The sequence below is a fragment of the Artibeus jamaicensis genome, unplaced genomic scaffold, assembly GCF_021234435.1.
Source record: "Artibeus jamaicensis isolate MK-2021 breed Jamaican fruit bat unplaced genomic scaffold, CSHL_Jam_final contig_787, whole genome shotgun sequence".
Taxonomy (NCBI): Eukaryota; Metazoa; Chordata; class Mammalia; order Chiroptera; family Phyllostomidae; genus Artibeus; species Artibeus jamaicensis.
Window position 1 is genome coordinate 5,603,020 of NW_026521972.1, and position 24,576 is coordinate 5,627,595.

Below are 24,576 nucleotides of genomic sequence, written 5' to 3' on the forward strand. Positions count from 1 at the left end.
GCGCGGCCTTAGCTCCGTTTCCGGTGGCTTGTCGCGTCCGCTTACTCTAGCTGCAGCCACTCTTGCCCGTGGTTGCTTCCTCCATCCTGGTATTTTTTGGAGCCTTCATCCTGGTTCTTCCAAAGTGCCCGGACCCAAAACAGGAAGTAAGTGCGATGGAACCCTCAGGTTCCAACCGCCGCTAGGGCCGCTCCGCCCAGTGGAGTCTGTCCGGCCCCCTTGCTGCTCTCCTGCTCCCTCCGGCCGGCGCTAGCTGCCGGCCCCCGGGCACCGCGGGCGGGGTCGCTGCTGGGCCTTCGTGACGCTGAAGCTGCAGTCTCCGCACGCTCAGGCCAGGGCCTCCCTCTTGGGGCTGGGCCTGTGGTGCTGGCTTGGGCTGCAGAGTAGGGTAACGAGCGGCCGCCAAGGCAGAGCAGTCCTGCGGGGGCGGAAAATGGCGGCGGCTTTGGAGGAGCTAAATGGCGCCGGGACCCCTGGGGGTGGGGTGGGCCTGGATCTTCGGTAGAGAATTGGGCCCGGGAATGCGGAGAGTGAGGAACCCTTCCTTGCTCCCTGTGGTGTTCTCTTTTTTCTTTTCTTTTTCTTTTTTTTTTTTTGTTACCTTTCTGTTTGTATTGTGTGGTTCGGTGAAGAAGTCGTGGGTCTCGCCCACCCCACCCACCTTGATTTTTTTTTTTTTTTGCCCCTTGTTTGCGCCTTAGATTCTTCTCCCATCATTTTAGATTCACTGTCACTCAGCTATTCCTGGCCCACTCAGAGGACTCGGGGTTGCTGGTCGAACTGTCTCTGTTAGCCCGAGTCTCTTTTAAAAGGAGGGACATGGGCTGGGATTGCGGGAACAGTCCTAACCGAACAGAGAACCGTAATATGCGTTGGCAATAATTGTCAAGATTTGCCCAAGGTCTGAGGAAGTTTTTAAATTTTTTTAAACTTCCTATGTCCTTTAAAACAGACTTTAAATATCTCTCAGGGACGTAGAATGTTTTTAGCCCAGGCTCCAGCATAGATTTGAGAAGGGTGTCCCAATGCTTCTCTATGCAGTTGGATGATGATACAGCGTGTGTTTTTTAAATAAAAAATGATCGATGTAGAGTAGGAGAGGGTGATAATATTATCAGTACTCCCTTTCCCTGATTGAATTTGGAAATTTCAGTTTCAATGTGTGGTGGTTTTTTTCCTAATTTGATTGATCGTCGTGTACCTCGTTTCTGACAGTAGGCGAGGCTTCGTGTTGGGATATCCGACAATGTGCCTATTCTGTAGGATTACTTTCTAATCATTGTTAAAGCATTGTCTAAATCATTGTTAGAATAGTACCATTTGTAATTTTTTCCATTTGTGAATTTTTTTATCTTTTGCTAATGATTATACCTTTAATTCTTGTGATTCTATTAACCACTTAGACCTTTTAAGATCCAGTCCACGTAAGAAAATGTTCTTCCGTTGTGTTAAGTTTTACAAATAAAATCTGTTTTTCTTTTTCATTTATGGGTTGTCCTATTTCTTTTCGTTACTTGAGCTTATTTGAGCTGGTTTTAAATTTGCGTTTCAAATAACTTTATATTACTATTTTAGTAATTCGAGCAGTTTGCCACCGCTTTAGACTGTTGATAATAACACCAACAACTCAGCTTTTTACTATTATGTTGTAGCAGTGTTAAGAATTTTTCTATAGTAGGTTAAGATTTAGAAATTTAGTTAAGATTTAGGGAAAAAATTAAAGTTACACTTCTTAACATTACAAAAGCCGTCAGACTGTGTTTTTAAAAAATAAAATAAAAAATAGGCTGCCTGGTATGAGAATAAACTTTTTCCTTTATTCATAAGGGACAAAACAATAGCTTGATCCTTTCTGAAAAAAGCATTATTAGCTTGGGGGAAAAATGCATTTTATGTTTTGTGGTTATTTTATCTCATTATTTTAACTCCCATATACTAAGTGCTTTTATTTGCCACCAAACAAATTTTAGTTTATTTTATTTTGTTACTATTTTAGTTGATAGGCTCATTCCAAAATGGGGGGGGGGGGGCTGATCTAGACCTGCATATCCAGCCTGCATCTCTTTAATTGATTGCTGTTGAACTAGATGGTGGAGACAAAATGCTATTGCCCTATCTTCATCAACAGTTAATTAGTAAGTACTGGACATTGCATACAGAACTTAGAACTTTGCGTCCATACTTTAAGCAATTACGTGAATAAGTATATGCTATGTAAACATTTTTCTCTAGGTGTTCAGGTTTTCTAAGTATTCTGAGGGGAATCATTCGAAAAGGTTTTGGAGTCAGGAGTTGAGCTTTGAAGGGAGAGCATGGCTAGGACATGGTTATGTCAGAATAAAGTCATTCTCTGTTTAAGATGGAGAAAGGTTACCTCATTTCACTTCAAGGCAGATAAATATATTTGTCAGGTTACTTAGATGTTACTAGTATTGAAATAAGAACAAAACTAGTTCTTACCTTCCCCATGTAATGCTTATCTTTCTACTCATTTCATTTATCTCCAAGATCTACAGATCTCAGTTTTTATTAATGTTGTAATAAATCTGTCCTAAAAGTAGCATCTTGTCATTTTGAACACTTGCTTTTGTCATGCTCCTTTAAGTACATTGGTTTAACACTTGTGAAGATGAATAAGATAGTGTGAAACAAATGTCCTTAGGGATTCACAGCCTGGCACATAAATGTTAAAATATTAAGGGGTTGGGAAGTGTTTTGAAAATTGTGTGTTGTAAAGACATCAGAACTTTAGAACAGCCCTTGCTGGTGTGGCTCAGTGGATCTCGAACCAAAGGGCCGCAGGTTCTTTGATTCCCACTCTAAGGTACATGCCTCTGTTGCAGGCCAGGTCCCCAGTGGGGAGTGCATGAGAGGCAACCACACATTAATATTTCTTTCCCTCTCTCCCTCCCTTCCCCTCTCTAAAAATAAATAAATCTCTTTAAAAAATTCTTGAACAGCAATAAAGTATAGGAAGAGTTCCACTTTAAATATATAGAAGCTGCCTATTTAATAATTTATACTGGGGGTTGTTAGCCTCCCTTCTCAAAAATGGAGTTTTCTTTTCATACACAATTTTATCACCATCACATTTAGCACTTTATTTTTCCATAAAAAAGGATTCCCTATTATTCTGAATGCTTTGCAATTTTAGCTCCAAATCTTTTCCTATCCCCAAATGATATGAAATGACCTGAGAAAATGATGAACCTATTGCACTAACTATAAAATACAGATAGTTAAAACGTGTGGCATTTGTTTGCTTTAATATCATTTCTCCCCCTTTTTCATGTTTTTTCCTTTTGTGAAGAGAAGTCTTGTAATAAAAATCACAAATAAGTTTTGTTTTGCTTTGATTGATTTCATAAAGATAAACAGTAAATTGAAATAAAAGAAAGCACTTATTTATCAAGTTGACGTTTTTTTTGTTTGTGGAGAGAGAACTCATCCTGTGACTGGATACCAGAAATAAGTCAGGAAAAAGTACACTGAAGAGCCCCTTATGAACGATGTGGTTTTTGTTTGGAACATTATCCCACCCCCACCCCCATTTTTTCCAGTCATTTTGGTTATGTACTGTGTTGTGTTGTCTGCCCATGCTTCTAAGCACCAGGCCGTCAAAACTAATCTTTATTTAACTACCATCAGGTGTTAGTAGCAAAAGAAATGCTCATTAGGTTTATGTACTGCCTATGAGTATTTTAATGTCTGTTGAGGAAATGCACTTTAAAAATCAACTTCAGTGTAAATCAAGGACTATAGTGATAATTTAATGTATTTCCTTGAAAGATCTTCTGGTACTGCTCTGCATAAAGTGCTAAGTTTTAAATTGGTGAAACTGTAAAATGTAGCCAACTATACACATAATTTCACAAAGCATTCACTGGGTGAAAAATAACATTTTTGGTTTTTAATAAACAATATGATTATATTGCCAAACATATAAAATGTTACTCCTTGTAACACTGCCAAGTAATTCTCTTTAATAATGATATTGTTTTCAGTTGTTGATCATTGAAATCAACATCTTAAGTAATTCAAGTCTATTATAATAAACTCCATTGACATTTTTATTGCCTTTTCATGGTGTATAGTCAGTCGTATTTTACCATCTTAAAACCAAGCCATAATGAGCATTAATTAGGTACCTTAATTCAGTATGCTTTATGTTGTTTATAGCTGTGCTTCTTAGACTTCCACAAAATATACAAAAGAACAAATCCCCTGGGACCATATTCCAAAGCATTCAATTTCGATGTCCCCCCATTCCTATCTTGAATAAAATTAATATTCAAGGTTTATTTTGTGGCTTTGTTGGGGTTGTTTTTGGCATTCTTCTATGTAACCCAGTTTCAGGATATATCTGGTCACCTTTATTTTCAGAATATATTCTAGGTTATCTGGTTATTTCATTCTTCCAAAATAAAAATATCTTAAAACACATTTTTTAGATTTTTTTCATTATATGTTACTAAGGAAATCCCCTTACAACCACTTTCTAAGGTATTTCTTATATGCAGTGATAGGCATAATGATGGTCAATATGGAGTCTGTATAATAGTAAGACCTCAAACAAAAGTGTTCAGTAACATGTTAATGATTAGGTAAATTTAGATACTATGTATCCACTAAAAATGCTGTGGAAGAGTGAGTAGTAAATATAGAAAATGCTCCTAATAAATTCAGTGCAAAAACAGTTGTAAAAGATGTGACAGTAGGATCTCATTATTGTAAAAACAACTAAAAATAGAAATGTTAATACATGAAAAAAGACTTGAGAGCCCTGACAGGTGTGGCTCCATTGGTTTGGCATTAACCTGCAAAGCAAAAGGTCGCTGGTTCTGTCACTGGTCTGGGCATATGCCGGTTGTGATTTTGGTCCCTGGTCACATGGTACAGGAGGCAACCAATAGACGTTTCTCTCACCAGTATTTTTCTCCCTTTCCCCTCTTTCTAAAAACAATTAAAATATCTTTTTAAAAAGACTTGGGAGATACCACAAAAAATTACAGAGGAATATGAGTTTTCTGATAATATATTGGGTCAGGAAAAAAGACATCTGAAAACTAAATGTGTCCTCACTGTCTTAGTTGAACTAAGCCAGAAACTTTGCCTCTTAGCTAGCGGTTCTCAATTCTTAACCCATCCAGTAAAATTCTGGTACTACATGTTCTGTATCTTGTGTGATTTCCCTTACAAAAGTATCTTCGAATAAATAGTGAGTTGTTTTTCACAGCGTGTAGTTTCATCCCATCTTTCAGTGCAGAATCAATTCCAAGCATCTAGGACTAGCAAAAGTGCCTGCGCTGCTCATGATCTTCATTAACAGACTCCACCTTTGTACTAGTATTGTGTTTGGGAAGTGATGCAAATTTATCTACAGAAGTAGTCCTAGAATTAGGAAGAAATGCCACTTTTCCTGGTTCTAGTTTTTAAACCTTTATCACTTAATTGCCTAGGATATCAGAACAATTAATGTAGATGGAGATACAGTCTAAAATAACCCACTGAATAAAGACTTTACATTAATGGAGTAGGAATGGCAAATGATGAAGTATTGTTTTCTTAGCATTAAATGCTGTGTTAAATAACGTATCTAAGTTCTTATCACTGAAATAGTGTCATCTTGTTCATTGGGCACTATAAATGAAGATTATATTTCTCATTTAAATGTGAGTATAAGTACTCCATTATAAATGTTTATGTACCATATTTCAGGTATTTCCTTGATTTTATAGGGTGTTTCTGGGTTAAGTTTTGGCTTAAGGGAAGCTGTGGCTAGATCTTCTATTCAGACCAGTGAAACTTCCCTATCAGCCACAGGCTGTTTTGCTTTCTTACAGTCCGTGTGTTCATTGGAGCAGCACTCTTAATTTCCTTCAAGAACTTCCCCAATACATTCCTAACTTTGGTAAAAGAGGCCTAGTTTTTGTCCTTTTTCAGCTTTCAACATGCCACCGTCACTAACCTTAATCATTTCTAACATTTTTGGATTTAAAGAGAGAGACATACCTACTATGCTTCTTTCCTTTAACACTTAGCAGCCGTTGTAGAGGTTAGTAATTATCCTCATCTCGATATTGTGTCTCTGAATAAATAGGCCTGAGGAGAGGGAAAAGGGGGGGAACAGCCAGTGGTGGGGCAGTCAGAACACACATTTATCGATTAAGTTTGCTGTCTTACAACGGTACAGTTGATGGCACCCCAAAACAATTCAATAATAATGCCAGAGATCACTGATTACAGATCACCATAACAAATATAATAATGAAAAGGTTTGAAACATGGTAAGAATTACCAAAATGTGACACTGACATGATGTAAGCAAATCACTGCTGGCAAAAATGGCACTGATCAAACTGCTCAACATAGTCACTGCAAACCTTCTGTTGTTTTGTTTTTTTTAAAGAGCAGTATCTACGACAAGAGCAGTAAATACAATAAAACAAGATATGCCTGTATTTGGCATGATTTGGTGGTTATTTTCTGGGTCTAGGAATGCTAAAAATTTTTTTCATGTAAATTAATGGTAATTGTTTCTCTGCTTTTACGCCACTTTAGCTTACTAAAGGTTTCATTGGAACCCTGTACTTTCAGATAGCAGGGTAGAACTGTACTTTCTTTCATCTAGCTATTTCATGTTCCTTTTTCCTTGCACTACTTTCTCTCCGTGTCTTCTCTGATCCACCTTTATTTTTCCCTCCAAAGTTTTAGATTAGCTTGGGTCCCAAGATGACATTAACTAAATGCTAAACCAGTAAACCATTTTGCACCTATCAAACGAGCAGTTGTGCTGTGTTTTTGCTTTGCGGTTTCTTTAAATAAAAATACTGGCAAGGGTAACAGGAGTAGAGTTTACACATCAGTGATTGGGATATAAATTTGTGCATCTTTCTGGAAAACAGATGGTAGTAGGACTTAAGACTTCATTTATTTTCATGTTCATTGATCTAATTTTCACTGATACTGTTTAAGGAAATAGGGTGTTTGTTTCAGTATTTCTTAAGGAAATGAAAAATTGGGAAGAACATAAATATCCAATGATAGAGTAACTGGTAAATAATGTTACTTTTTGTGTGTGTGCAGTGTAAGTTTTAAACCATACAGAATACTTCAGTTAAAGACCCATCTTGGTTTCCTTCACATACCTCAGTATGAAGGAATCCTAAAAAACTGGACATAAAATTCCTCATCCACTATAGTCTCCCTCACACCCACACACCAAAGACAGTGAACTCTGGTTTTGGTAAATTTATAAATGATTTTAGGGTTTTTTTTTTCATTAAATTTTTCTTCTGCTGTAAATATACAAACCAGCTTTAAAAAAAAAAAAAAAAGAACAACATGAATACAACAGCTGGCTGAAGGTTTTCTAGCAAGACCTATACCTTTTTCACTGCAGACTTACTTATGTATAGCAATTCTCAGATATAACCATCCTGGACAGGTGTTATTAGAACACTCCAAAGATTGGAATTTTAATCCTTAATTTCTGCTGAAACATCCATCTTGAGCCTCAAATCTCACTGAGTATGCTTTTGAACTTTTGGTTGACCCTTTGGGATGAAGATGAGAAGGTTATTAAAACAAACCTTCAAAAACCAATCATTTCAGGCTTTATAAGTTCCACGTTTCATTTGAAAGCTTGCTTGTGACTTACCTTTTCTAGCCTGTTTAGGACTTTTCCCCCCACAGATCCCTAGTCACTGTTGCTCACAGATACCATATATTTTTAACACTCTGAGATGCAATATGGTATTATGTAAAGAGCAGTGTTTTGTGTTTTTTTTCTTTTTGAATTTTTGTAAGAGTTTATTTCAGCCAAACTGATGACATATAGGAGGAGCAAGGTGTCAGTTGCTCTCAGGTGTTAATTATTACAAAGAACAGATACTGGTGCCCAGACCAGTGTGGCTTAGTTGGTTGGGCGTCATCCCACACAGGAAAAGGTTAAACTCCCACTCAGGGGACACTTGTAGACAGGCAACCGATGAATGTTTTTTTCCTCTCTTCCTCCCTTCCCTTCTAATAAATAATGAATGAATGAATGAAAAAATACTGGTAATATTTATGGTAATGTATTGCTGTACCCCCTGGGTCTTGTTACATGTACCTAAGTCTGTAGTTCATAGAACCACTAGCATAGTTCAACCCATGGTTGGCAAGAATGTTTGACTGATGAGGGACAACTGGGTTGAGAAACTGCCTTTGAAATTAACTCAATGGGTATAGGGATCTCATCATTTCTGCTTTTATTGGGAATACTTTTAGAGGCTGATTTCCTAAAGGTAAACCTACGAATGCGGGTTTTGTCATTTTTCTGTCATCAGCATATTGTCAGCATACACGTGTTCTACAAGCCTTACTGGGCAATGCTGTTCCTTTTTCAGTGCTGCAGCAGTAGGAGCATGGGGGAGAGACAGTCCGGATAACATGAGAGTGATGCTGGTGGCTAAGGGGAGGCGACTTGTTTCCGTGGGAAGGGATATAGCTGATCCATCTGTTTTCCAGGTAAGCCTGCCTCTGTTCTAAAGATCTCACCTCAGGATATGCACATTTTAATCATGACTAGATCATGATTTCTATTTCTATTTAATTTGGGAATGGCATCTTTATCATTGTAAAGTAAATGATATCCTTTTAAAACAGTAATTTGTACAGTAAAACTTTCGTGAATCACATGGGTGTTCACCATGTAAATGTTAATAGAGTCTAATCAATTCTGTGTTTTTCTGTGTAAGGAAAATGCATTTGTGTAAGTGGCAAATATATGAACACACTGATATCTTTTGTATAGGAGTCAAATAAATAATGAGTGATTAATTTAATACACATCAAGGCTATGTCCTTTATTATGGTAATTGGTAAAAAATTATGTGGGTAAGACCAAAATTAAGTATTGAAGCAGAAACTTCATTGAACATTGTAAGGTAAGCCTGAAGACTTCAACCAGGCCATGGATTGTAATTCAGTAAGTTTCTCCCTGTCCACCATGAATACTATATTCAACGACTGATCAACAAAAGGAAAAATATTATATGTGGAAAACAGCTTAAACAAAAACAGTTCCCTTTCAGAAGAAGGCCTGGCTCCATCTCTGTTAGAAAAGCAGTTTCCTCAATGCTGGCTCTATGTACTTGCTTAATGTTAATGAAAAAAACTTTAAGAAGAATTATTTAGTGTTTCTACTTGTCAGATAACAGAGCTTAAATACTTGTAAACGAGTGTTTTAGAGAAGCAGTTCTTAGATTAAGATAAAAGCTTTGATGAATCTTCTAAAGAATCAGAAGTTAAACATTTAAATATATGATAGAGCTGCCAGTAAAAAATAAAATGGTGAGACTTGCTGACAGGTGACAACTTCTGCTGTGTGTGGTAAAGAACAACTCTTGAAAAAGTGAATACTGTGGGTTTCTACTTAGTCATAACAGTCAATTCGTACAGATTATTCTAAATAGTGGGTATAAACTTTTAAAAACCATTGCTTGAAGTCGAAACTGTTACTGCAATTTCACATAAAGAACACTGTAGGCAGGTACAAATTATGGGGTTTGCACCAGCAGGGAGAAGTAGGGGAAATTAGAGGCTACCTCATGTTTGTATCTGGAAATAATTCTTACAATTCTAATCTGAAATTTGTTCTTGTACAGATTTGAGTATGAGCACAGTTGAAGAGGATTCTGACTCAGTAACAGTAGAAACTGTGAACTCTGTAACTTTGACTCGAGATACAGACGGGAACCTCATTCTTCACTGCCCTCAGAATGGTAAAAGAACTCGCAGACATAATTAGAATCTTCGTGGATTTCTTGATTTTATGTCACCTCTGACCTTTATTCTGCAGATAGACACTTTAGGCTAGGACGGTAGAAAAGAAAGTTATTTCTTTAGATCATGAATTAATCATAATTTTTATTTTTAAGAGCTTTTGATACATTTTTTAATTTACCATAAATTTTAACCTTTTATGAACAGCTACTTTATAAGTAGACTCTGTTGAGCCTCCTAAAATGGTGATGGATTAGATATAATATACTTCCTCACCAGAGTATATGTGGTATATTACAAAACGTAGAGGTAGTCATGTTGTGCCAATACAAATAAATTAACCTTTTTTTTTTTTTTTTTTTTTTTGCTAGAACCTGTGTTAGAGAATTTTAAGTGACTATCTGAATATGGTTTTATATGATCATATGTAAGGAATTAAGATTCAGCGGCCTTGGGGCTTGTGAATTCATTTCTCTACCTTTTTCTTATTTATAACTTATTTGTTTAATTTACTTTAAATTCACTTTTGCTTAACCTAGATTTTGTCTTCTCTTTTCAATCCATTCTTAATTCCTAGGTCATTTCATTCAAACTTGCGGTTTTAACTACCCCCTACATGTTAAAATGATTCAAACTTATGTCTTTTTTCTGAATTCTGTTTCTGAGAACCACCTTTAATGTTGCATATCCCAAACTGAATTCTTTCACAGAATTCTCAAATCTAGATCTCCCTTCCTTTCTCAATTTTATTACTTTTAGTATCCTAGATCATAAATACAGGTAGGAGTAAGTCCTCTCATCGCCCACATTCGTTCCATCATCAAGGTAGTTGATAGAATTATGTTTCTTGAATCAGTTCCTTCCTCTCTGTCTCAAGTCTTCCTTCCTTAGTTCCTTCCTTAGCTACCCCTTACGTGGGTAGCTTTAATAGCCTTTTAACCAGTCTCTTGTCTCTAATTCATCTTTCAAACTTCAGAGACATATTGGTTATGATACTCAACAGTGTAAGAAGGTTTTTAAAGCTTACCATGGTTTTTAGACTATAATTCAGATTCTTTCATTTGGCACATAGGCCTCCCATCATCTTAGCTTTCCTTCTGCCTCACTTCCTGCCATGTTTCACATGTCGTGTTCCACTAGTTCACGGTTATTTATTTGTACTTTCCTAACATACCGCAAGCTTTTCATACCTTACTGTCACTGTACACACTACTCCTACTAACAGTAATAATCACTTTCCCTGGCTCTGTTTCCCTTTTAAGTTGAAAACATGTTCTCCAGGAAACCTTCCCTCACCTCTAGTCTAAATTACAGTGCCTTTCCCGTCAGCTCATAACCACAGCCTCTTTATTCTACCTTCATAGCTCTTATTATACTATTTTAAAATTGTTAATTTAGTCACCTCAGTGAGCTCTTTGACAGGGTGTCTCTCATTGCTCTTGTCCCAGCATCTACCATATAGTAAGCATTCAGTAAATTTGTGAGTAAATTAAATATCGTGGTTTTTGCATGTCTTTACATGTGAAATATTTGGAAAACCAGGTAGTTGACAAAAATATGATGTCCAAAAAATGGCATGTTTGTCATAGTTCCTTGTCATGAGAATGAGAGCTGAGGTACTGCACTAGACATAGAGAAGGAAATAGTGTTTGGAGTCCCACTTTTGTGTCTGGGTTTAATGAAGTCCCACAATTGGTAAGAAGATTGTTTTACAGTCATTACTTGAAGATTTTCTGTTTTCCTCACTGTTTTGAACGTTTTGAGATTTCTGTTTTGTTTTGTTTCATCAGAAGCTGATGAAATAGACTCAGAAGATAGTACTGAACCTCCACATAAAAGGCTTTGTTTGTCTTCTGAGGATGATCAGAGTATTGACGATTCTGCTCCTTGCATATCAGTTGTTGCACTTCCACGTAAGTCACTATGTATTAAGAACAGAGTTTCCTTTTAAAATCAAATTTTAGCTTGCAAGAAATTTAATTGGCATTTGAAGGCAGACTTAAACCCATCATTTTTCTCTTCGTGTCATTAAAAAAAAACCTCTTTAACACTTAATGAGTGCTTATATAAGTTCTAAGTGTAGCTCTAAATGCTTTTACATACATTGTCAAATTTAATCTTCTCAACCTTTTTTTAATTATTGCCCCCACACCCCTACCTAGGAGTCTTTTCAAACATTTTTTCCCCTTGATCAAGCTCTCCCCCATGAAATTTTAATACCATGGATATATTGTACTTTTTTGAGATGTACTGTTTGTATATTCTTGTGTGGTTAATAAAGAGAATAAGATTTTTTCCCACCTATCTCCCAGGAAGCATATTTGCCCTCATTGAGAAAGCATGCTGCAGAGTAGGGACTGTTAAGGCACAGAGGAGGTGTAATAACTCGTCTAAGGTAATACGCAGCCATTCTAGTTCTTATAATTCATATTCTTAACTCCAGTGCCGTAGTGCCTCTTTATACGGTAAAGAGGTAAATGGAAGTTAGATAGGAGTCTGATTAGTTTATTCTCACTAAGAAAGTTTTAACATGTTTATATTCCACGATCATTTAGAGTAGACTAGATTCTAAGGAGGTACAGCATTTCAGGTGGAATACTGTTGGCAAAAGCCTACAGCCCAACAACCATGACATTAGATTGTATTTCTGATTTGTGTAGCAAAAAATACAGAATGTTGTTGAACTGTATTGTCCCTCAAAGCTGGAGCAGGTAGTCATGGCAATGGATTTGGGGTACAAGGCTCTGGGTGTCATTCTCTGGGTAAAGAAGAGTCTTGCCACATCTGAGAACTTTCATTCTGCGCTCAACATCAGCCAAAATCCAGTGGGGAAAAATTGAGACTAGGTTTTCATTGTGGAAAACCATGTTTTCACAAGTACATGTATACTTTGTATTTAAAGTTTAAATACATATTAAACTTACTGAAAAGAAATCCTTTTATATCAGTTTTCTGTGAGACTTTATTGAAAGATAGTGTTAATGTTCATATTGCTAATATTGCTTCCAGTTGTGACTATACAAACATAACCTATTTCTAATTAAATGATCTTTCCTCCTAATGATGATTCATATGATTTTTTAAAACTCTTTCCTAATTTGACTATCATTATATTGTGATTCAGTTTTAAAACTTGATTGGCCTATCTGTACAGATGAATTCCATATGGACATTTTCTAAGCTACAATTTTTTATTCAGCTATAATTGATAGGTAACATAATAGTCTCAAGTGTATAACATAATGATTCATTATAAATTGTGAAATTATCACAATAAGTTTAATTACCATCTATCACCACAGTTACAAATGTTTTTGTGTTGAGAACTTTTAACATCTACTCTCGTAACAGCTTTCAAATATACAACACAGTATTACTAACTGTAGTCACCATGCTGTATATTACATCCCCAGTACTGACTTTACTTTATTAAGCCAGAATTTTTTAGCTATTATTTTGACTAGTTGATTCATTTAAAGTATAGTGCCTTGATCATGGTTGTAGGTTCAAACTGTACTTGATAATTCTATTTTATTGTGTTGGTCTGAGTTCTTCACATCCTCATTCACATAAATGGCTAAGATAATACGGATGTGTTGACCTAAAAATACTTGAGCTGCTTGACGTTGGGTCATAGTATATCACAGATAAAGGGCATTCTGAAGCCTAATATTTACACTGAAACTGAATTCATGAAAAGCAGACTTGAAGTATTTGTATGTTCCCTGGATTTGTAAAAAGTACGTTGGTAAAATCAACTTAGAAGTTTCCACACTTAACAAGTCACATGAAAGCTTGAAGTCCTAGGGTGGGAGGATCAAGCAAAAAAAAGAAAAAAGCATTAACTCCTATATCCACCGTCATCTGGAACTGATTGAATAGGCAAGTCATTTTTGTTGGATTTCATGGAGATGAATATTAATTTTTTTTAATTTAACTTAAAACTTAACTCTAATATTTGGATTTTCTTTACATGCTAAATAAAACTGTAAGAGTTATCTGTCTGAAGCGAAAAGTCTCCCTGACTCTCAGGGCGACCAGGCTGGATCACTTGCTGACTGCTTGATTCTGCAGTCGTCCTCCAGCGCATTCTCACTCCATCCCCTGTTTGAGTTGTAACCCTCGGTGCTCACTCATTGAGATGCTTGTTGCCATACCTCAGCCTCCTGTTCCTTTTCTTCACACTGCCTCACCACTACAATGACCACTTTGCTATATTACGTATTAAATGGAGTCCACTTGTTTCCTATTTCAGATTTTGTTTCCTACCACTACGATGCTTCCAGCTTACTTCCTCTGATCCTCTGAAAACTCCTGTGATCCTTTGCCTCACTAGCATCTTTGATCTTATCACTTTTTCTGTTTGTATCCAGTTTCCCCTTTCCTGGTTAATCTTGTAATCACCATCTTGAAGTTACCAGCAAGTCCTTTTTTCCTTATCTTACTTCTTTGTTCTTTGGTGAAATTGCAACCTTCGTTAAATCTGCCTATTTATGTCTGTACCTGATGAGAGAAAAACAGCATAAGCAAACTGAGGGGTCTCACTTTAAATTGATGATCATTAACTTGAAGTGGGATCGAGATGTTGCCAGCCAGTCACACCACACCGCACTTCACCTCCCCCTCTGAGATGACTGTTTCATATGTACCAAAACCTCTGATACTTCCTCCACCATTTTTATTCTCAACAAATAACCTTGCTTCCTACTTAAGTTTTCACTGCCACAAATATACATCCACGTGTATCTGTGTCCATATATTATATCATTTCTCCTAGGCAGTGCTTTGATTTATTAGAGCCCATCCCTTTTGCCTATTCACAGACATTGTCGCAGTTCTTTTTCTCTTCTGAATCATCACTTGTTGCCTTCTCTCCTGGATTGTTTCCATTGGCATTATAAACATACTGTAATTTCTTCTTTAAAATAAAAAGTCCCATTAGCCTAGTGTTGGCTTCCATCCAATTTCTCTCCTTCCATTAAGAGCAGAATACCTTAAAAAGATGGCCTGTACTTGCTTGCTTCCATTTCTTCTTCCATTCTGCCTTAAACCCACTCTAGTCAGGCTTCCGCCTCTATCACTTCCCCAAAATTGGTCTTCCCAGGTCTCCAGACACCTTGTTGCTAAATCCAGTGGCGTTTTTTTTTTTTTTTTGTTTTTTTTTTCAGTCTTTGTCGTAATTGATCTGCCCACCATTTTTTCAGCTTGTCCACTTCTCGCTACCCTCTACATGTGGCACACCCCAGGACTCAGTTCTTAGACTGCTCTGTTTTCTGGTTTTACTCCCTAGAATTCGTTATTTTAAATCCTGTCTCTGGTGATGTCTCCCAGACTTATTCCAGTTCAGACTTCTTTTAATCCTCACTTGAGGATATGCTTACTGATTTTAGAGAGAGAGAAAGAGGGTAGGGGGAGGAAAAGAGGGAGAGAAACATCAGCTGGTTGTATGTACCCAGACTGGGGATCAAACCCACAACGTAGGTGTGTTTCTGACCAGGAATCGAACAGCTTTTGGCGTCTAGGACAATACTCCTACGATCTGAGCCACCCGGTCAGGGCCAGACTCCTTTCAACTCTAGAAGTTTAGTATATATCTCAAATGAATATGTTTAAAACTAAGTTCCTGATATTTCCTAAATTTTGAAATTGCTTCTACAGTCTTCCCCATCTCATTCATGACCAGTACATTCTTTCCATTTCCTGCGATTAAAAAAAAAAAACTATAATACTGTGTTTGACTTTTCAACTTCTCTCATGTTTGCTTTATCCACAAAATCTATTTGCTCTACCAGCAAAATATATCCATAATGTGAACTACTCCTCATCACCTTCCCTTGCTGTCACTGTAGTCCAAGCCACTGCGTCTTACGGTTATTGAATTAGCTTCCTAACTGGTCTCACTCCGGCCCTTGCTGCCATTTCAGCTCTTTTCCCTGTACTGGCCAGAATGATCTGTTAAAATAAAAGATTATATCAATCCTCTAAACCTTCCATTGGTTTCTCATCTGAGAGTTAAAGCCAGTGTCTTTATAGTGCCCAGTCGTGTCCAACCTTTTGGCATCTCTGCACTGGAAGAATTGTTAAGGCACAGAGAGGGGCCACAAATTAAATATATTATGACATATAATCACAAATGTCAGTGTCTTAAGTAAATTTACAATTTTGTGATGGGCCACATTCATAGCCATCCTGAGCCACATGTAGCCACATGTAGCCAGAGGGCTTCAGGCTGGACACCCCTGGACAATTTCCCACAGTATCTTACTGTTCTCATTCTGTCTGTTTTGGCCACACTGCCCTCCTTGCTGTTCTCAGGAAAATCCAGGCATACCCCTGTCTCAGAGTCTTTGTACTCTGCTTTCCTTCTGCCTGAAGTGCTCTTTCTCAAGACACCTACCTGACTAGCTCCCTTCCTCACTTTGTACCAAGCCTTGGTTACTTTTCTTGGTCTCCCATCTAAGATTTCAAATACTCTCCCTCACTCCTAATACATTCCCTTCCCTGCTTTATTTTTTCTTCTTACTATTTATCACCATCCAATATAAGTATCGTGTTCATTTTATGTTTAACCCACGAGAATATAGACACCTTCATTGCAGGGTTTTTGTATTTTTAGCTCACTGCTGTCTCCACATAACTCAGAGCAATACCTAGTATGTATTAGGTGCACAATAAATATTGGTTAAACACGTACATATATGAGCAAGGAATGTGTTGAGAAATTAGATGGTCACATTTTTTTCATGGATTTTTAAAAATAACTGCAATCTGTCATTCTAGAGTTAAACCATTCTTTTTCTTGAAGTTTCAGAAAATGATCAGAGCTTTGAGGTGACCATGACTGCAACCACAGAGGTGACAGATGATGATATTACTGAGGGAACTGTGACACAGATCCAGGTATAGTAAGTCTTTTTACCAGCTGCAACAGGACTATCCTTTACACATATTACAGGCGATAAAATAGTGCAAACATTTTGTGTGACAAAGTAGCAACCACAAAATTGAGGTAAGACTTATTATTTCATTCAGGTTCTCAAGTCCCTGCACGTGTGAGTCTCAGAATTGTAAGCAGAGATAGAATTTTAAAACTCATTGCCTGTAGAGTGGTTCACATCTGGTAAAACAGATGATGCATGTGCACTCTTCATCTACACAGAGGGATTTCACTTGAGCTATTAAATAACTGTAGGCTTTATCTTAACCATAAGAAATTGATTGGGGCACAAAGCTTTTTGAGATAGTTTTACCCAGCAGTTTTCTGTAGTGACTGATTTAGATAGGCTGCCTGTGTTCTCTATTTTACGTCAATGGAAGCTATACGCACTTAACTCATTATTGACAGTGTTGAGTATCATGGTTAAAATTTAATCATTATTGCTTCATAAATGGTTATTTACATGCTTAACATTATACAACTTAAGCAATGATTGTAATTCTTCATCAGGAAAATTTAAGCCATGCTGCATTAAGTATTTGCCTGAGGATGGCAGTTAATAAGCACATGCCAGATTTATTCCTAAGATTCATAGAGTGGACTTGGCTGTGTATTTAGACTCAGTTTGCAGAATGGTGATTTTATCTTTTTAACCAACTGATGCATATAATGTGATCTTCTCAGAATACAAGAGACACTATCTAGTCTCTCTAGAGTCTTAGCTTTATAAAGCCCTCTTGGTCTTCAAAAGAAAAAAATCTAAGATATATGACATAGAAATACAGTTATAAAACTTTTCATACTTGTTCAGTGGTTTCTAGCTTTTTGCCCATCGGTTTTTTAAAAAACTGCATTTATGAATGTGATGTATTCATTACCACCAGATATAAAGATAAAGTAGGTGACAACAGAGTTGTGGCTTTTCCCCTTATTTTGCTTTGGTGGTTCAATGATAACTTCTCTTTTCAAGTGAGATGGATTTCATTCTCTCTTGAAATTAGAAATTCATTTTTTCCTTATTCACGGAATAGTCCATGCCCTGGCTAGTGTGGGTTGGTGGACTGAGCACAGACCTGTGAATGAAAGGGTCATTGGTTCAATTCTTGGTCCGGGCACATGCCTGGGGTTGCAGGCCAGGTCCCCTGTAGGGGGTGTGCAAAAAGGCAACCACACATCGATGTTTCTCTCCCTCTCTTTCTATCTCCCTTCTCCTTTGTCTAAAAATAAATAAATAAAATCTTTTTTAAAAAGCAAAGAAATAGTCCAGTCTTGGTTAGGACTTACCTTCAGCCAGTGACATAACTTAGTTGCTGATCCACTGCAGAGACTGCACTCAGTCGCGTGATCACTAGGCATGTAACTCTCCTTATCCTGGTCTGTCTGTGATAATCTCATACCTGGTATGGCAGTACTGTTGTCAAATTTTCCTCTCTTTAGCCCAAGGCCAACTCTTAAAAATGGCTTTGTTCCTGCAGAATTTGATAGATTAGGTATGTATGTAATTGAAAATGTACCCAGTGATAATCGCATAAATATACTGAAAGCCACTGAATTATATAAGGGGTGAATTTTATGGTATCTGAATTATCTTGATAAAGCTTATATTTTAACTATGCATTTCTCCATAAATAATGCCGTAGCTGCAATAATAAAAGTTGTACCACATAATTCTTGGAAAAGAAGGCACATTAATGAGGGTAGAAGTCAGCTCTAGAGGTTGGTTAAAAGAAGTCGTCTGTAAATAGTAAGCAGATAATGATTTTGCAGTAGGGTCTTTTAGCCTGATAATCCTTTAAATTTAATAAGAGATTACATTAAAAATGGCTATTTTAGAAAGAAAACTACCAGTAAGGACATTCACAATCATAACACCCAATCCCAGCATTTCCATTTTATTTTATTTATGAGCTCATTTTATATATAAATATCCAAATGTATATTTGTACTTTTTCAAGATTCTACAGAATGAGCAACTAGATGAAATATCTCCATTGGGTAATGAGGAAGTTTCAGCAGTTAGTCAAGCATGGTTTACTACTAAAGAAGATAAGGATTCTCTGACTAACAAAGGTAAGATACACTGTGAATTTTAGTGCGTACTGGAAAAAGTGAAGATAAAAAGAGCTTTTTAGGTATTTGGATTCTGAGCTGGACCTTCATAATTGTGATTGGTTATGGTAATTGAGCTATTTATGTATTTATATTACATGTATTGGGGTAACATTGGTTACTAAATCCTGTAGGTTTCGAGTATACATTTCTATGATAGATTTCTGTATATTGCATTGTGTGCCCACCACCCACAGTCAAATTGTCTTTCGTCACCATATATTTGGCCCCTGAACCCCTCCATGTGGTAACCACCATACTGTTGTCTGTGTCCTGAGTTTCAGTTTTATATCCCACATAGGAGTGAAATCATATGGTTCTTAGCTTTTTCTGACTGACTTATTTCTAACTGAATTAAATTTGATCCTTTCTAATTGAATTAAATTTGGCACTAAATGACTGTGAATGAAACCAACATTTGTTTTGCAATAATTGATCATTTGGCTGATATGAAATAGATTTTTGTCCTGTTAATTTTTGAACAAATGGATAGTGGTGGCATTTAAAAGACAATATAGTATACTGCTTATGGGAATAGGAACTCAAGCCTTTTCAAAGATCTACTTACTTTGGTCTGATAAATAGCTTAGAGGCTTACTGTCACATGGTGTTTATAGTGCTGCTATGTTCATAAGGATTGCTAGAAAGCTGCTACAAGAAAGTGGGGGTTGTGAACATGCCACTCTGAAGTAAGGAAAGGAAGCAAAAGTAAGTAAAATGTTTTTAACCACTGTAAATACCCAATTAGAATATCTCATTCACTTGGTATCTGGTGCATTATGTTTACCTTGCCCTAGAATCTTTCATATATGTAGTTTTGCCCATAAAATTTATTTTTCACTGAAGATAGTTTTCAGAAGGTTTTAAGCACATTTGGGTTCTTCTAATACTTGCGAGTTTTTTTTACCTGTTCTATACTACTGAAAGGGTGAGAGAAATAACTGAGAGGAAGTAACTTTTTTTTAATCTTTTACTTACCATTAGTAGAGTCAAATGTATTCTTCCTTAAAAATCAGGTTTCGAAAGCAGCTTTACCTGGGGATCTTTCAGGGTTCAGAAGAATGAGAAGTTAAATTAGCTATATTTTATTCAATATATTTAATCAGAAAGCAAATCTTTAATATTTTATTCCACTTAAGGAGTAACATTTTCTATAACATTCTCGTTTTCTTTTAAAGGACATAAATGGAAGCAGGGGATGTGGTCCAAGGAAGAAATTGATATTTTGATGAACAATATCGAACGCTATCTGAAGGTATTTACAGCATTTTTTTATTTGATTCACTAGTTTGTTTACTGCCAATTGCAAAAATATCAAAGCAGCATGTTATACATAAGAGCTTTTCTATAATTTTTGTAATATATGACTGGCTAATGTTATAACTTAATAATTCTAAGGTGTATAATTATAGTATTTTTTTTAATTTTTGAATTCTCTGTTTTATTGCTTTAGTTAATTAACATCCTGAAGTTTAAACAAAATCTTGATAGCCTCCCAGACTCTTAAAGAGCCTTGTCTTTTAAAGCAGCTTATCAATTAGAGTTTATTTTGTCTCAAGTCTAAAATATGCATCTCCTTTGAATGAATTTATGACATACTAGCCCTTCCCTTCTTTAAAAAAAATCAAAAATTTAATTCAATTTTATATTCAGGCTTCAGTTAGTCATCCTTGTTAACAGAATTTTCGAGGCACCAGAGATATGAATTGCCTTAATACAGTGTTTGATTCGAAAAGCCAGCAGTCCATTTGGGAATTTTGACAGTAGGTGAAGAATGATACAAGGCTTTGTATGTGAGTGCTACATGTTGTAAATTCTGTATGAGATCATAGGAAGAAGAGTATTCTCAGGGCTAGGAGTGCTATGGAGAATGTTCACACGAGCAAAGATTTAAGCTGTCTTTTAAAGAGGGTGTAGAACTTAGGCCAAAATAGGGATGGAGGGAATAGCATGCATAAATGCTGAGCATCAAGAAATCAGAGATTAAACCCAGATCATGTTAAATTAACTTTTTTACCTTGAACCAAAATTATGAGCCTCTGAAAACTGGGCTTTGAAGTCCAGACCAAAGAAGTAGAACTCTGCCCTATGGGACATGAGAAAGACTGGTACCTTAGTTAAGTTAGAGATCATTATGGACGGCTGTGCTCTTCCCAGGGATATCTTCCAGAAACTTGCTGACCATTTCCAAAATTAAGTTAGATTTAAATAGTGCACGTTTGAAATGTAGAGCATTAGCATTGTTTGGGAATGGTAGGTGTATAGTATTTTTGTAATCATTCTATTTGATACTTAGTTGCTGCCTGGAAAGACCACATTCTTAGCTTAATTTTAAGCTGCATCCTTCCCAAACTAAGCTTTGTAAACTATAAACAGTTAAAAACTTTTCTTTCTTAATGAACAAAGATCTTTCCCATTAAGCAAATTGTTTTAAGAGAGACAAAAATACAGTGACCATTAAAAATTCATCCAAAGAAAAAAATTAAAATATATCCAAAAGAGTATTAAGTTGACCACTGGTCACATACACTTTAGTTAAGACTGGGAGAAAATGCATGGGTTTCGATAAGACAAGTAATGAGTGGTAAGAACACTGAATTTTGGGAATTTAAGCAGCTGGCTGCTTTTCTAGGGGATTGGAATAGATGATCTCCAAAAACCCCCCCAACTTTATCATTCATGGGAAAGAACATCACTAAAATGTCCTGCAACTTTTTAGATGACTGGGTGAGAGCAGCAGTAAGGACTTGAAACGACAGAGATAGAAAGGGAATTGGCAGGGAGAGGGGCAGTTAAGCAGGTAGTCTCAAAGCAAGTTGCAGGGAGAGGAAATGAAGAGTTGGAGTAACTGAACAGAGTTCCCATTTTGGGTGATTGAGAGAGTAAGGATAGGATCGGCAGAAACAGGAAATGTCGAAAAAGATGTAGATTGTGGGAAAAGATAACTTACTTGATTTTAATTTTTGACCATAGTTGTTATTATGTGGTACTCTTCTAAGGACATTATAGAGACATTTTAAAAACTAAGTATTTAGATGTCATATTTCATATTTCAGGTAAAAGGATAAATGAAAGAAACTGCCACAAGTAAAAACAAACAAATAAAAGAATCTTTTTATCTCACCCAGATGGTTATCCTGCAACACAGTGCCCAGAATATTCTGCAACAGAGAATATTTAGGTTCAATCCCTTACAGAATTGAAACTGCATAAACAAAAGAATTTTAGAAAAGATTCTAAAATTTAGAAACTTTTTGCTGTTAAATTGGTACAGATTTTATACATTCAAAAGAGTTTATAAAATGTGTATCAGTATAATTTATACCTGTTTTTAAATTTTTCTAAATAGGTGAATTCTCTGGGAATTATGTAACTTCTTTTGTTAGATGTTATGATTTTGAAACCAATTCCCTATTGGATTTCTTTAACTGTATTTTATTGTGCAAAATATGTATACTGTAGGTTACCTGTTTCATGGTTAATGGCCTTTTAGGTTTTGGGGTTTTTTTTTTACTTTTTTAAATTTATTTTTATTACAGTTTACATTCAATATTATTTTGTATTGATTTCAGGTGTACAGCATAGTGATTAGGTATTTATATAACTTAGGCATTGATTCCCCCCAATATTTCCAGTACCCACCTGGCACCGTACATAGTTATTAAAATATTATTGAGTATTTTCCCTGTGTTGTATTCACATTCCCATGACTGTTTTGTAACTGCCAATTTGTACTTCTTAATTCCTTCATCTTTTTCACCCAGACCCTCAACAGTTTTTGTTCTTTTTGCCATTAATTCTTACAAATCTGGTGCGTGTGGATGGGATTTTTACTATGACTTGAATTTGTAATTTTCTAAATTACATGTTTTTATATGTTTATTGGACATTTGTGTTTCCTCTTTGAAATTCCTGCTCAATTTTCCTATGGGGTTTTTCTTTTTCTAGATGTACTCAATGTGCCAGATACTAATGGTTTTTCAGTTGTGTTACAGATAGTTCATCTAATTTAGTGGCCGGTTTTTTCCTTCTCTCTCTCCCCAATCCCCAATGTCCCTTCTGTCCTAGGTCAAGCTTCTGTGGATCTGTTTCTAGGTTTCCTGATTTTTTTCCAGGTTCTGTTTGTTGATATCTGCACCCGTGCAGCACTGTCTTCAAAAGTCCAAGTATCTGATGCGGAAAGTCTTTTCATGAGTGTTCTTAGTCCTTTGTTCTTCCATTGTAAATGTAGAGTGAGCTTACAGAGAATGGGGAGCTTTGGGAATTGTTATTGGGGCTGCACTGAGTCTGTGCACCAGTTTCAGGGGAATTAACATCTTTATAATATTCCATCTTCCTATTGAAGAACATTGTATAGCTTTCCATTTTAGCTAGTTTCTCTTTAAATTTTTTTGATAGTTTTATGTTTTCCTTTATAAAGGACTTACATAACTTACCTAAGATTTAATCCTATACTTTTAATTTCGATGCTATTGTAAATGAGAACTTTTAGAGATTTTTATGAGCTTCTTATGGAAGTGCAAATGACTATATTGATTTTGTAACCACTAGCCTTGCTAGATTCTGTTTAAAATCCACTAAGCTTTATAGATTTGGGGGGATATATATATATATACACACACACAGATATATATAATCTGTAAATGACTCATTTCCAGTCTTCATACTTTCAAATGTATTTTTCTTTTATCAGACTATCAGCAAAATCTGACTTTTTAGGAGTGTTCTCATATATGGATATTGAATTCTGTGAATGCTCCATTCACACTTAACTGAGATTTTACATTCTTTTCCATAAATCTATTCATGGGATTAATTATACCAATTTTTCTGAAATTAACACAATTTGAATTACTGCAATGAGCTCACTTTTTCCATTGATTTAATATATTCTTTATATATTGCTGAGTTCAGTACGCTAAAACTCTTAAGGATTTGGGGAATCTGTGTTAATGAATGAGCTTAGGCTGAAAATTATTTTCTGAAACTCTCCTTGTCTGCTTTTGCTGTTAAGGCTTTGCTAGCCTAATAAAATGAACCAGGGGGTGCCCCCCTTTCCTCTGTACTCTGGAATAAAGTCAGAATTGTGTTTCTCTTATTTGATAGGATTTACCTATAAACTGATGTGGGCCTAGGATTTTCATTATTTCACTGTGGTTTTCATTATTGATAACTGATTACATTTTCTTGATGGTCTGTGCTTATTAGATACTTTTCCTGAGTCAGTTTTGGTAAGTTGACTTTTTCTAGGAATTTATTTTATGTATTTTATTTTCAAATTTATTGTCATAAAGTTTTCAGAATGTTCAATTGTCTAGTCTCTGTAGGCCCCGTTTTTTTATTTCTAGTATTGTTTTGTCCTTTTTTCCCTGCTTTTGCCATAACTTTTTCTTTTTGTATTTTATTAGTCTCAGTGGATCTTTTCAGAGAACCAGTTTTTAACATTGCTTATCCTTTCTATTTTTTATTCCTGATTCTGTTGATATTCTTATGGTTTTCTTCCTTCTACTTTCTTTAGATCCTAACTTTTTATAATTTTAAAAGGGGTTGAGAGAACTTGACTTCACTGAATTTTGTACACTTTATTTTTGGAACATTTAAGTATTATTATCGTGCAACATTTTGAAGTTTATACTTACTAATGAATTAATGATACATTATTTTTCAAAATGCCATTATTATCTTTTTAAAATACTATTAAAAAGTATAGTATATCCATATGCATTTTATCAGAAAACCCTAAATCAAAGAAATGTAACCCA

General features: G+C 35.9%; 1 protein-coding gene and 1 long non-coding RNA gene across 5 annotated transcripts in view; one reads left to right on the plus strand and one right to left on the minus strand.

Annotated features, from left to right (window-relative positions):
- Nucleotides 1-337: 337 nt before the first annotated feature.
- Nucleotides 338-24,562, minus strand: LOC119037198 (uncharacterized). Of its 2 annotated transcripts, none has more exons than XR_008392911.1 (5): nucleotides 20,832-24,562; nucleotides 19,793-19,857; nucleotides 17,990-18,174; nucleotides 6,013-11,689; nucleotides 338-418 (listed from the first exon to the last, which is right to left on the minus strand). It is a non-coding gene; the product is annotated as an uncharacterized LOC119037198 (long non-coding RNA). The 2 variants fall into 2 exon arrangements; XR_008392910.1 differs by lacking the exon at nucleotides 338-418 and having other exon boundaries at nucleotides 8,835-11,689; nucleotides 20,832-20,900; nucleotides 21,939-24,562.
- The window catches only part of DMTF1 (cyclin D binding myb like transcription factor 1), a 30,088-nt gene continuing 15,170 nt past the window's right edge, over nucleotides 9,659-24,576 (plus strand). For 2 of the 3 annotated variants that reach the window (XM_037129261.2, XM_053672809.1), the window contains exons 1-5: nucleotides 9,659-9,767; nucleotides 11,559-11,681; nucleotides 16,574-16,668; nucleotides 18,661-18,775; nucleotides 19,993-20,069. In XM_037129261.2, coding sequence (XP_036985156.2) covers nucleotides 9,659-9,767; nucleotides 11,559-11,681; nucleotides 16,574-16,668; nucleotides 18,661-18,775; nucleotides 19,993-20,069 — 519 coding nt within the window. The remainder of the gene's footprint in view (nucleotides 9,768-11,558; nucleotides 11,682-16,573; nucleotides 16,669-18,660; nucleotides 18,776-19,992; nucleotides 20,070-24,576) is intronic. The other variant, XM_037129262.2, reaches the window with a different exon arrangement.